The sequence below is a fragment of the Sarcophilus harrisii genome, chromosome 5 (genome assembly GCF_902635505.1).
Source record: "Sarcophilus harrisii chromosome 5, mSarHar1.11, whole genome shotgun sequence".
In the NCBI taxonomy this organism is placed as follows: Eukaryota; Metazoa; Chordata; class Mammalia; order Dasyuromorphia; family Dasyuridae; genus Sarcophilus; species Sarcophilus harrisii.
Window position 1 is genome coordinate 46,015,886 of NC_045430.1, and position 15,189 is coordinate 46,031,074.

Below are 15,189 nucleotides of genomic sequence, written 5' to 3' on the forward strand. Positions count from 1 at the left end.
GAAAAATAATCTCTTTTCAAAGAACTTATATTCTCCTGAAAGGATATAACATACCCAGATAAAATTATATCTCATAACTTGAAAAAGAGAGATCATTCCCTGTTATAAAGTCAAGGACAAAGCAATCATTTTCATGTCAATTAAGAAACAATTAACCACATTCTAATTATTCTTTTTTTAACTTTTTTTTTTTTTTTTTGCTGAAAATCTTGGTTTAGTGAAAATTATCCAGCACTTCTTATGATGATATATTGATATTTTGAGACTTGGTGGAATGAGTAAGGCTAACAAGGGCTGATTTTGTGTTTTTTGATAAGATCCTGGGTTACTAGGTGGGGTTGGCAGAGACAGTCTGAAGTACTGACAAAATTACTCCCTGAGGGAGACAGCAAAGGGCAATGATAGGAAACAGTTTAACCTTATATTCCTCTGTGGAGGCTGTGGGTAGCCCCATATTGCTTAGCCAACAAGAAATCCAAGTTATATCAAAGCCCTGGGGTTAAATTTATCCTATAAATCTGTCCATGACTTATTCTATCTTTACTGAACCCCTTTGGGTTAAGCCTTCATTGGCACTTTGCCTGGTGGTGTCCTTTCCCTCCTCCATCCCCATGTCATGTGGTGTTTTTCTCCCCACCATGTTTCGTGGTATTTTCTTTTTCTTATAACTAATTCTTTTAGGGTGCTAAATATTTCAACCTCATGGGGTATTCCATTTCTCCTTGTTAACTGTGTTTACTAGGGAACTTGTCTTTTCCTTTATTGATCGTTTAAAAATCCCTTTCCTGGCTATGCACTTTGCCAATTCTATTTCATATTTTCTACTCCTGGTGTCTACTGTTTCTCTTCATTTTGTCTGTTACCTCTTCTCCTAAATAGACCTACCTTTTGCCAAAGAGAATGGCCATTGTGAATTCTTCAGATGACCCAATCCCAATATTTGGTGCCTCATCATTTGGAGCTAAACTCCAGATACTTCATTTGGACCTTTGGTACCGAATTGTTCTCCTAAATCACATCAGTTTTCATACATTCTTGGTCTCAAGGTGCAAATGACATCACTTTTCATTTAATGTAATTCTTCCTAAAATGGGACTACATTTAGTTTTTATCAAAATCTAACAGATATGTCCCAATTGGAAATCATTGATGGTGAAAAGTTACTGACTCTAAATGGCTGTAATGAATGAAGAATACTTCAGATGGCAGGATCAATAGCTGGAAGGGAAATTGGAAATCATATTCTGTCATTTTATAATTTAGGATCATGACCGGAAGTTATTCAGAAGTTTTTTAGAGTTACCAAAAGCTAATATTAAGGGGGCTAATACACTACTGGTAATACAGTAGCTCTTTATTAGCACATAGTCATTCCATGAAGAAGATAAGATTATTTCTCAATTCACTCTAATGACATTAAAACAGAAGAATTTCCAGGAAAATAAAAGTAAGAGAATGACAGATTTTTACCTCTGGGAATATTCTAATTGAAAGCAGCATGGCTTCCCAATAAAGCTTTTTATAAAATCTTCTGACAAAAGAAAACATAAAAGTTTTATCTTTAAATATTTAACCAGTCATACTTTCAGGTGCTATTTTGAGAATGTATCTGATGGTATATAAAGAAGTAAAAGCCATAGTATTCAACATTTGACAATGGTTTTCTTCTTATGACTCCAGCTCCATCTGGTAGGTATACTAATATATTATTATATTATAGATAAGTAAACTAAGGCTTAGAGATATAATTTCCTTTTTTAGAAATCAGTAAACTAAGACTTTGAGAATGAATTTCCCTAAGGAAAAATGGCTCAACAATCTCAAAGTCAGTACTTAAATCCAAGTCTAAATAAGGCATGGGTATTTTAAGCATACTAGGTGGCACAGTGGATTGAGTGCTGGACTGAGAGAGTCAGGATTACTCATCTTCCTGAATCCAAATCTGATCTCAGACAAAATTGATCTCAGACCCTGGGCAAGTCCTTTAACCCTGTCTGACTCAGTTTCCTTATTGATAAAATGAACTGGAGAAAAAAATGACAAATTTCTCCAGTATCTTGGCCTAAATGAACTAATTCACAAAAATAAATAAATAAATAAGAAAAAAATAAGTGTAAACAAAAACTCATATAGGAAATAGACCCCTAACTTTAAAGGAGGAAAATCTACAACCAAGACCTTTTTTTGCACTTTTTCCTCTTACACAGTGGCAGAGATCTATATAAAACATGACTGCTATCCAGCAGTTTTCTGGATCTTGACTGAAAGCTCCAGGTGGAATAGAGGCTCCTGGAAGGAAAGACTTACCTTTGCATCCTCCAGACCAAGCACAAATATTAGATGTTTTAGACAATAACCATGGGGTATCTGAGTTCAAAACACAGCTGGGATATTTAACATTGTGAATTATGGTGCCTAGAGCATCCAATCATTCAACCAGGAACAACTTAAATAAGAACAGGAATTAAAAATCAAAAAGAGGACACTAGAGAAAGAAAAAGCTGGGAGGATAATGGCAATTCATTTTATGAGGAAAGAGTTAGTATTAGCTATCTTTCCCTAATTACTCATTTTTAGGTTTGCTAAAAAGAATGCTTACTGTGAAGGAAGTAACAATGTCAACACTAAATTCTTTTAATTTTCTGCCCTCCATTTGATTGAGAACCGGGATTTTATTTAAATAAACACTGTTCTTATCTTCCCAAGAGGAACTAAGAAACTATATCCTTAAAGATTTAAGTAATTAAGTCATTGTTTTTTCTCCTCTTCCTTCCTCTTCCTTCTTCCTCCTCCTCTCTAATCTCACAGCACATTTAGAAACCTCCAAGATTGGGTAAAACATTTTCAGAAATGACTCAAATTATTCCCAAGTGAGAATCAGCTCCTTCCGTACCTGAGCAAGTTCCTTTCAAGATGAAATCCATTTAGAGAGGTGACCATTATTCTGAAACACAGCTTGTTACAGCAACACTAGTCATGCTGTGTACAGAATCCTGCATTTTTGGCTCTCATTGCCATCCCCCAACCCCCACCTCAAACACACAAACACACACACACACAATCACACACACGAGACTCTAAAGCTATACCAAATCAACTTGGAAAATGTTTGTTTTGTTTTGTTTTTAACCACCCAGAAAGAAAGAAGTCAGAAATTTAGATTTGTGAGGGTCCTTAGAAGCAATCTCATTCAGGCCCTTGATTATACAGATGAGGAAACTGAGGGCTGGAAAGATTAAATGATTTAACTAAATGTAAATGTATAAAATATCAGAGGTAGACTTGAAAACAGGTTCCTTGTTTTCATTAGTAGTGAATGAGATGAGGTGAGATCTTGCAAGACAGTTGTGAAAATCGAGTAAGGCTTCATCTACTTGAGAATTTGAGTAGGCCTGAAGGATTTTGAGCACCGATCCAAGGGCATACCTAAGTCCCTTCCTACTATCCTCCCATGACATCATTTTCTCCCCATTTCAGTCAAATATGGGCAACTATGTACTTATTGGTCAAGTTCAATTTCTTGGGTAGTTCCCAAGTTTAGAATGTAATATCCTCAGCCAATGAGGATGAGGGTCAGTGGTGGGAGGGGGTATTTGCATTAGGGATTAAAAGTGTTAACCCTGCCCCAAAAGGTGCTTCCACTCTTGGATTGTCTGCTCAATGGATGGGACCCCCTTCTCTCCAGAAAGTATAATAAACTTTGCTTTGCTTCTAGAGATCTCTCCAGCTTTTTTTATTAAATGGTGACCCCTCACCATTTCTGAACCACACAGCAGTATCCCTTGAACTCTGTTAAGCTGCCTCCATCTACACCCAAATAAAGCTTTTCTCAGATGCAAAATTCTATACTTTAAGGAATCCATTTTTCTCTCATTCACTCTCTCTTGTATATGTTTCTCTCTGGTCATTCTCTGTCTCTGTCTCTACCTCAGCCTTGCTGTCTTTCTACCTTTGACTCTTTGTCTCTCCTTAACCCTTCCTTTCTTTCTCTCTGTCTCTGTCTCCCTTTGTCTGGGAGACAGTCTTTTATTGTGTGTATGTGTGTGTGTGTGTCTACTTCTGTTTGTCTATTTCTCTCTGTTTCTGTCTCTCTCTCACAATGTCTACCTCTCTCTTACTCTTTCTCACTCTCTCTGTCTCTACATCTCTCTCACTTTCTATCTCTGTCTCTCTTACTCTTTCTCACTCTCTGTCTCTGTCTCTTTCTTTCTGTGTATCTCTTCTGTCTCTGTGTTGATGATATGGACTTACTCTCTTATCTAATCAGGAAGAAGCCCAACCAGCTATTATTGGGCATAATCAAGTCCCAGATAATCCAGTTTGAATAGAGTGATTGTGGGGATGGAACTCTTTATCAGCCTCCATAGTCTATTTTACAACTTCAGTGCATCTCTAAACAATCTTTTGAGAGGCTGATTAGCATATCTTTAGACAAGTCTAGGATCTGGTTTGCCAGGTGCATTTCATCTGGCTCCATGATCCCTCCCTTTTGAGTTCCCCCCTTTTACTTCTCTGGTTTCTCTAAGAAACCCCTAAGGCTGTATTTTTCCTATAAAAGATCTCATGATGAAGATCTTTGCTAAATCCTTTTCAGGACTAAGTCCACTATGAGTTTATTCTCTCTCACCTCAGAGTGACTTCCTTCTTTTTTTTTTTTCCTTTGTTAAAGCTTTTTATTTTTCAAAATATGTGTGGACAATTTTTCAACATTAACCTTTGTAAAAATCTTGTGTTCTAATTTTTCCCTCCTCCCCCCAAGCCCTCCCTTACATGTTAAACATGGTAGAAATATATGTTAAATCCAACATATGCATACATATTTATACAATTATCATGCTGAGTGCCTTTCTTCTAATAATGTCATTCTCCTTACTCTCGCTAATTCTGGATAGTCTAACCTGCCAATCAATGGCTTACTCCTACTTCATGGAGTATTTCCTTTCTCCTGGTTAATTGTGAGTTCTCTGGGGAACTCATTTGCTAATTAATGTTCTCCCAACACTATTTCCCATTTGCCACTCCTGGTGTCTATTTTACCTCTTATTTTGTCTGTAACTTCTTCCTCTAAATAAACCTACCTTTTGGCAAAGTGAATGACCATTGTGAGTTTGTCACATGTTTATTCATACTAGGAATTGCTACCTTGACCTCATTATTTGTCTTGCAATTACTGTGACTAGTAGTCACAGGAAGTCCAAAGTCAGCCTCATTACCTCTGCACAGCTTCAGATCTATAGAAACTGAGCTCCAAGTTAGTTCAAGCACAAATTAGTCCAAGGCCAAAGTAGAGCCTTGCAGCAAGAGGGTCTTCTGTCAGTTGGAAGGCCTTCCCTTTCTCTCTAGACACTTATCTTATCAAGCTCTCTTGGTATATATATATATATATATATATATATATATATATATATATACATACACACACACACACACACATAGTTATACAGTTATATATTTCTTTCTAGTTCAGCCACCCCATTTTACAGATGAGGAGGTCCAGGGAGATGAGAAGGGTTTCCAAGGCACTGAGAAACTAAGGTAGGACCTTGGCCAATGATGATGGGATATGGAAGATGGATCATATGAGAAAGCAGTTATGCAATGTGTCATAGCTACAAAGTATGGCAAGTGCAATATATATATATATATATATATTGGACTTAACATATAAAAAAAATAAAAAGGTCCCCATCTTTCCCCTTATAAATGATGAATTCCACTAGGGAACTAATCCTGTCTTTTAGCATCATAATAAAGTTTTTGTCCCTTTACTTGAAAATGACCTGAATTTGTGAATTCTTTTCGGAAGACTCCCCACCTTCATGACTTTTTAAATTCCATCACATGCATGCCATCTAAATCCACTGGCAGCCCCTAGCATCTGTTGAGTTTTTAAATTAAGCATTTTTAGCTTGGGACTCAAAATATCCTTTTTTGTGTGTTTCATATAATTAGATGAATGCTTAGAGGAAAGGAGAGAAATATGGAGAGAAAGAGGGAGGATGAGGGGAATATGATGAAAGTATCTCATAGATCAAGCATTGACAAGAACCTCAGAAGCTTTCTAGTTCAGCCACCCTATTTTACAGATGAGGAGGTCCAGGGAGATGGGAAGGGTTTCCAAGGTACTGAGAAACTGAGGTAGGACCTTAGCCAATGATGATGGGATATGGAAGATGCATCGTATGAGAAAGGAGTTATGCTATGTGTCATAGCTACAAAGTATGGCAAGTGCAATACATTTTACTCTCTTTGGATGAGGTCTCAATGACTTTGCCTTAGTTAAAACCCTGTTAAGCTAAATGATGAAATGAATAACAAGTAGAATGAAACATTGCACCCACTGGTGTGAATACTACCCAAGCACACCACAAATAAAAGTTAAGTATGGTGGTAATGCAGGTTGTCAGGAGGACTGGGGTGAGGAATAAAATAAAAAGGAAGTCTCCAATGGAGCTCTACATATTATGCAATTAACAATAGGGAGTTCTGGCATAAGGATCTCATAATTCAAACTTATTAATTGGCTGCATGTGACACTCTGTAAATGACATCCCAATAAAGGAATGTTAAGTTAAAAATGAATAAATGTAAAAATATGCTTAGGCTAAGAGAATTAAATCAAACCAAATTTCCCAGAGGCTTTGCCCAACAAAGTAATTCAAGTTCGTTTTCTGAATTGCTAACCACGACAAAGTTTCTGATTGTTATGAATCTAAACAAGGTTGAAGTTCATACATATGTAACCAAAATAAATCTCTCAGACTGATTACCCATGGGATTCTTGAAGTTTAAAAAAAAATCAGGGAAGTAGAAGATTTCATTGTAGCTGCATACATGCTATCTAATAAGGTGACCACAGGAAAGTTTGCCACCATCAAGGATTCAAAACTAAGAAAATGGGAGATTGCGTTGGACTTTACCGATTGTGTTATTTGAGAATTTAGAAAATTTATGGGAACTATAAGAATTAGTTCCTTATTATAGAAATCATACATTTAGTCTAGATTTGTGCATGATCAGGGAATAATAGTATATAGCATGAGACAAGTAAGAAGGAATTTGAGTAAAATGTTTTCATGCAACAAATCCTATGGGTATCTGTATATATTTTTACACATATACTTTATAGACACATAAACATTTCATATGGAATAAAGTCTTTTTCTGATATCTGATTGTGACATGGAAGGGAATCTAGAAAACCTAAAAAGGCTTTATATGTGCTTGGTGACAAATTATTAGACAGAATACAGGGTGACAATTTATTATTTTTTTGGCCACAATTATCAGACATAAAGACCCATTTAATAACCTCTTAATTGGTCTCTACGCTTTCAATCTTTGTCCTTTCCAATCCTTCTCTCTAATATCCTGAGACATCATCATATGTGAGATTCCTATACTTGAAAATGACCTATGGCTTCAGTGACTCCTCGGTTGCTATAGGACAAAAAAGTAAAATCTAGTTTTACAAAGAGGAATATAATTTATATTTACCACATACCACAGAAGCCTAGGTCAAGTCTCTCAAGAGGTCAATTAATTCCCCTCTCACCTCACAAACAGCTACATAATTGAAGCGTATCTGAGGTAATTTCATTTTAACTTCAATTTTCCCAATAAATTGAAAAAAAATTAAATTTTCCTAGGTCTGATTTAATTTTACATTCTTTAGCTCTAGTTTGAGGAGAGGTAAAGAACAGCTTGTCAGATTACATTGAATAATACCTATATTTATATCTTTGAAGAGTTATTGAAAAATCCTTCATCAGTCTCTGATTCAGGCCAAAGAATTCTAATCATTAATCTTTTTCTTCCAATCCCATGGCAATCACTTGGGTGGTTCCCTCTCTGGCCTCTTCTCAATCTTTCCATATTTACTACAAAATGTGAATTCCACTCTCTCTCTACCCCCAATGCACAAATGTATTTTCAGAATATATGCCATTGGTTGCCATTGATTATGACATAGTTGTACTCAGTTTTGGTAATTTCTTTGCCCATGTTCCTTTTCTTGCAGTGCTTTAAAAATTTTTTTTTGCCATAGAACAATTGCTATAAAGTCTTACAGAGAGTGATGCTTTAATTCTATAAGCAGAGATAAAAAGAATGAAGACCTTTAATAGTCTAGAAAATAATGCTATGAATATGCACAATGTCCTTTTGTTTGATTACAAACTTGGAGAGCATCCTTGCCAAATTCATATATTATTAATGCCTGATGTGATGTTTCATGAAATATGAAACCAGCAAAAGCAAACTGCAAATACAATACCACATATATAAAAGCCAGGTAGATGAGTCATTATATTTTTACAAGCAGTATTACCATACCTACAAACTTAGAGGATTTTGTTTAGAATTCTATGATTATGAACTAAAACTTTATACTAATTGTAACAGCAAACTAAGATTGGATTATCAATTATCCAGCAAATTTGGATAAGTCATCTATCTAGATTGTTTATCTACCATTATTTCTCATCTCTGGAATCATCACAATTATTTTCCTAAATATTTTTGTCCAATGTTACCCCTCTCAGAAGTACTGAGAAACTCTCTCCACAAATACCTCTGTAACTTATAATTATAGAGAGGTTAAATGACTTGTCCAGGGTCACGATTATTATATGCCACTGACTGAATTCAAACCTGTTCTGGATTCCAAAGCTAACTATCACTATACAATGGTGTCTCTCTTACACGTGCTAATATTTCCCCAGACCTACATATCAGCTTTATTTCAGAAGATGAAAACAAGCCAAACTCTCTAAACTTTTCTTCTACTTCATCTGTCATGAACCAAACTCTTTTTACTGCCTCAGGCTTTCCTAGAATTTTAGCCATATACTCCTCTTTCCTTGTCTCAGAGAAAGACGTATTCACCTTCTTTTGTAAGATTAACACATCAACATATTTTCTTCTTCCTGCTTCTCTATGATCTTAATTCATCATTTTCTTCCTGATTTTTCTTTTTCTTTTTTCTCCCTTCTTTCCTCTCTTCTTTTTGTTTCCCTAGCTTTCCTCCCTCTTTCCCTTCCTCCTTCCTTTAAAGATAGGAACCATTTAGTGACTACCATTATTTGAATTATGCATTATGCAAGCAACAATTATGTGTAAAATATGGTAATTGATTCTAGCCTATTGGCAGCAGGCAATAAAAAAATTTAAATAAACTTTTCAACTGTTGATTGATGTGATACGAAAGGATAAGAAAGTATATTTCTGATTCAAATTTTCTGTAAAATAATAGAGCAGTTATAGAAAGCATTGTTGACAAAATCAAAATCTGAATATTATAATTTAAAATAAGTCTACAATGACAATAGCACAAAATGCTATTATTGTCTTTTAAGATATTTTAGCAGTATAAATTAAATTATCTTATCTTTCTTTATACCTTTATATATATAGTGGTAAGTACAAAGAATTTTGTCTATATCTTAGCTAATGAATATGTTCATATTTTCACACAATGAATCAAGGATAGTAGGATTCGATGATGGCCATTGCTTATGTGATCACCATTGATATTTTTAAAAAGTGCTGTTGACTAAATTATTTTGTGACTCCTTTATCCATGGTACTATGCTAGGTGTTAGTGATCTCCAAAAGAGATTATAGTCCAATCAAGAGGGAAAAGGCACATAGAAAAAATAATTTCAACAAATGGGAGACTGAGATAAGTACATTAGACACACCTAGGAAAAGAGATATGAAAAATTTTGATCAAAGAGATATTATTTATTTCTAGGGCATGGTAAAGAAGTAGGCTCTCTATCCTCTATAGTATATATTATGAAATATTCAGTATCTCCTACTTTATTCATCAAAAATTCTAAGATGAAAACTGTCCCTTTCTTTAAAGTTCCTATTATTTTAACCATGATAACCAGTTTTGTTTCTTACTAGTCAGAATTGGATACAGACCAGTGAATGGCTCCTTTCACCACAACTTTCACCTTTTGATTGATGAAATAATCAGTAATTCTGATTATTTAATATCTGACCATTTAATCAGTGAACTCTTAGTTCAAATAGTTAACAGCAATTCCATTTAAATATTCTCTCTAGATTCTCTCTAGACCTCAGACAGTGTCATTTTGAGGCAAATGTGATGCAAAGAGAAGTGAAGATAAGATAAATTATTGATAGTTAAACTGACTAATGTGAATTGTATATAATGACTTGAAGGGGGGAAAGTAGAGAGATAAAGAAACCTATGAGAAAATATTTGGTAAAACATTTTATCACTCCACTAAGAGTTTAAAAAAAAAAAAAAAAAACTACACCATAATAGGAAGTCTAATCTTCACTCATTTTGGTACAAAAACTCAAAGTAGAACAGCAGATATAAAAAATTGATGTCACATTTATTTTTAATATTAATGACGTAAATTATGCAGTAGAAAAGTTGAAGAGCTGATATAGAACATTTTGTGGCAAGCATTTAATAAATGTTTGTTGAATGATATCAACCAGGGAGATTGAAAGCAAGGCAAAAAAAAAAAAAAATGTTCATTTTAGTGTAGGTTTTCTTATAAGTATCATGGGATATATTATAACACGTTAAAATAGTCCCCCAAATCCAACATGCCAAACTTTTAAAATGAAGTAAATCAGAGGAAAAATTCTGTTATGAAGGTACCTTAGAATTAGAAAATGTTTAGGAATTTTGAAGTAAACCCCTTTCCATGACTCCAAAATCAGTTCCTCTAATTGACTGATAAACATTTACAGAGAATTAATTTCTCTTACCATGATGAAGTTAAATTCCTCTGCATTATCTACAATGTTATCTCTATAGGCTCATGGTATGGAACTGGCTTCACACACATCATCTCAAATTCTTCAAAATGAATAGTTTTTTTCTCTACAAAAATTTGGGGGAGCTGGAATGTGTCAACAAAGACCATGAGGATCTCAAGGAAAAGAGGCAATTCCTTTTTTTTTGTTGACAGTTATTCTCCTCTGAAAATCACTTTCCGTTTTCTGGTTAGGATAATCTTTTTAATGCAGAGGGATGAATATATCGCTCCCCTAACAAAAGTCCTACAGTGTTTTCCTACTGCATGCCAAGTCAAGTAAAATTTTTTTACTTACCCTGGCATTTAACACACTTTTTAAATTAGGTTGCAAACTACTTTCCCATTTATATGTGGTTTTACATAAACTTAGTGGAGTCAGTCAATAAACATTTCTTAAATGTCTCATATATTAGACACTGTGCTAAATTCTGGAGATACAAGGAAAGATAAAAGAAAGTTGCCCCTCCCTTTTCCCCATTCCCCTTTTTAAAGAGTGAATATAATGATGTGACAATATGCAAATGGCTGTCTACAAACAAGTTATATACATGTATATAGTACAATAAACAAGCTATATGTAGGATAAATAAGAATAAACAAGAGGGAGAGGGCACTAGAATTAAGAAAAATTAGGAAAGGCTTTCTGGGGAAGGTGGGATATTGCTTGGGACTTGAAGGAAGCCAGAGAGCCCAGGAGGCTGAGATAAGGAGGAAGAAGGTCCTTGGAATGGAGGACAGCCTGGAAGATGGAACATCATGTTTGAGGAATAAGAAGGAAGTCAGCATAACTGGACCAGACTATACAACCCTATCTACTGGTGGGAAACTGTACAATGTAAGCAGCCTTGGAGCTCAGAAGGCACAAGATTCAAGTACTGCCTTAGACATATATTGGCTATGTGAGCCCAGACAAGTAACATAATCTCATAATAATAATCTTGGAAACTTTCTAAAACTTTTAAGTTGAAAAAAGCTCACTGACCTGCTCTGGAAAAGGAAATTATGAATTTAATGATATAATCCTGTGGTTTTTGATGTTTTTATTGTTAATCTTTTTTTTTTTTTTATATGCTCTATCATGGACTTTAAATGGATTGCTCCCACAGGACACCTATTGAAGTAATTTTCTTTTATTCAAAATCCATCCCAGAAAGCATAACCAGCTTCCTAATGATTCACGAATCCTAAGGATTATAGATGATCTCTTCCTCCTTGAATCTATCATGCTGGTTAAGTCCAAGCAGTGCATTTATTTAAAAAATAATTTCAAATATTTCTTTTTTTGTTTTTATAATACTTTCCAATATCTCCCAAGAGAACCCTGTTTACGCAAAGAAAAAATGTTAATTTTAACAAACTGTTGCAAAAATTTTTTTTAAAAATCTGACCATGAATGCAATATGTCACAACTATAATCCATTGTCTCTTTATTGAAATCCCCTATACATTTCTCACCTCTCATTCATGTGTTCACATACAAATAATTTATCAAGTAAATATAAAATATAATTATATGGAATACTATAACTAGGCAAGTGAGCTGTTGCATTGAACCTGGAGTCAGTAAGATATATGGTCAAATATTGCCTCAGACACTACTAGCTGTGTGACTCTGGATAGGTCTGCCTCAGTTTCTTTATTTGTAAAATAGAGATAATAATAGGATCTAACTTTCAGCATTATTGAGAGGATAAAATTATAAAGAACTTTAAAAATTTTAAAGTTGTATAAATTCTAAGTAGTAAGTAAACATTGTGCTAGATGCTAGGAGACAAACAAAATTTTAGTAAAATACACTCCTTGTTTTCAGCTTAAACACTATTATATAAATTAATTAGGAAGTTTTAAAATAGGGAACCGTGCAAGGCTTGAGGTGGGAAGACTATCACTGACTGAAAGAGGATAGGTTTCATGGAGGGTCTCACATCTGAGGTGAGCTTTATTAAGAGAATGGGTCAGAACTCAAAAGTGGACATTTTAAGAATAAAGGAGAGCATGGCCAAACACAGCCATGTCAGAGTACTCTTGATATATGTACTGTGGGTTTAGATGATCCATTTTGACCAAAGCAGAATGAATTGTGGGGAATAATATGCAACAAGGATGTATTATAGGGGAGGGCAAGGAGGGTGGGCGATATTACCTGATTGTGAAGGATCTTGAGTTTTAACTTAACTCTGGAGGCAACAGGGAACCATAGAAAATGTTTCATCAGAAAAGTGATGGTATTACTTTAGAAAGATAATTCCAATAGTTCTATGAGGAGTGAATTAGAGGTAGAAGAGAGACACTTGTGATAATCTGGGCAGATGGTATTGAGGGCCTTAAGGTGGTAGCATCAGGAATAGAAAGCATCATAGAATCATAATTATATGACTGGAAGGGATCTTTGAGGCTGACCAGCTCAACTGTCTATTTTTATAGATTAGGAAAATGAAGCCCAGAAAGATTAAATTACTTGCTTGAGGTCATAGCATTCATGAAAATGAAGAGTTCTGCAAACATTAAAACACCATATGAATTTAAATTATGTTTCACATTTTTTTTTTGAGGGAGGGAGCTGTCAATAGAGCCTCTAAAAAGTACCTGTCCTACAATACACCTTTACACATCTCTTTATATCACATCTTGCCTTTTGTAATAAATTGAAGTTGGTTACATGTGGTAGAAATCCATAAGCTTAAAAGTCTTGGTGAGTATATGAAGCATTGATAATGATTTTCCTGTGTATCTTACAGAAATCACTCATTACTTTTAGGTATCCTGAGTAAAAATTCTCTTTTTACATTACAAGTTCTTCAAAGATATTCAGGGGGCCCACATTGGGGATGAACAAAGGAGAGCAAAGCAAGAAAAAAATGAGGACATTGGAAATCCACATTGTGCCAAAGCAGGAATATCCATGGAAGACAGATAAAAAGTCATTTTTATCATAAGGACGCTGTTCTGCTTAAAACAGGAATGATCTAATTTATACCCCTCTCACTTTACAGAAGTGGGACTACCCTGGGGGAAAATTCTAATCCAAACAACTTCTGCTAAAGTTTGAAGAAGACATTTGTCAGAAATGAAAACTGTGGGAAAAGAAAGATCCATGTTTTGAATTTTTTAATAGCATAAAAAAAGGGAAAAATATTGGTGACATTAAAAAGGTTCTTGTGTCTTTTTGCAATAGGATATGAAGAAACAGGACTACATATTTTATTTCATGATAAAATACTTTTCCAAAGAATTATGCAATTAATTTTTAAAAGCCACCAAAATGTAAAGTATGCATGAATGCTAGAATCGTTATCCAAATGACGAAAATTAATTACATTTCATACAACCCACATAGTGGTTTTATTTCTGGGAAACAGAGAAGTGGAGATTGGCAGATTTCTTTGTAGAAATATCCATTAAGAGGGTATTCAGGATGAGAGCTCACAGATCATAAAGCCAGGCATGACATACACTTATGTCCTCAAATGTAATCCATGCTGTGAGTCTATCACAGCGAATAATGCTTGTCATTAGGAAAGTACTTACATTAGGTCTCAGCCTGGCTGCCAGTTCATAATATTTCTCAGCTGCTTCATTGAGGTTAGCTTGTCTGTTAGGGAAAGAAAAAAAATAGCATTTAATTGAAAACTGAAGATAGGTTAACAGAATCCCTGTATTACGAAATGCCAACATGTGAAGTTTTTGTTTTAGAACCACAAAAACATTAAAGTGACAGCCAAATATCAAACAAATAACTAGTGTCCAAATCAATAAGAACAATAAGCAAAAAAGTAATTCATTTCCAAAAAATTGTCAAAACTGATCATATGTTTATTTTCTTTGATGGCCACAGACAAATGAAATGCAGTTGAATTTTTCAGGTATAGTTAAATATTCCTTATTTTGCATTTCACAGTAGAGACTCAGGTTTAGCTAATAATAATAATGCTATTCGAAGCAATCAAGACCTAACACTGAAAAAGGATATATCTTTTATTACTAAAGTATGAGCTTCTCATTATATAGACAATTCTTATACATCCTCTCAATTGATGTTCAATCTTTGGTGAAAATGTATACCCAAGTAAAGTCACTTCAAGTCACATTACTTGCAGTAAGAGAATTTCTTTATAATACAGTCATGGCATTCACCCATAAGAATTCATGAGAGATTTTTACCATCATCCTGAAAAGAGCTGAATTGCTAAACTGTGAATTCATTGGATATAGACAATAATATCAGTTACGTCTGATGACTAGAGGTGATTCTGACTACATTTCTCACAACAAATTGATACCTCTGTATTTTAGTATTATCTATTAAAATTATTGTTAAACTATAAAACTAATGCTTTTGTAAGCTTAGGAGACTAGAGTTTAACATTTAAAGAAGAAAGAA

General features: G+C 34.4%; 1 protein-coding gene across 2 annotated transcripts in view; it reads right to left on the bottom strand.

Annotated features, from left to right (window-relative positions):
• The window catches only part of TMTC2 (transmembrane O-mannosyltransferase targeting cadherins 2), a 532,742-nt gene that overhangs the window by 59,667 nt on the left and 457,886 nt on the right, over nt 1-15,189 (bottom strand). For both annotated transcript variants that reach the window (XM_031938906.1, XM_031938905.1), the window contains one exon: nt 14,337-14,400. In XM_031938906.1, the coding sequence (XP_031794766.1) occupies nt 14,337-14,400 (64 nt within the window). The remainder of the gene's footprint in view (nt 1-14,336; nt 14,401-15,189) is intronic.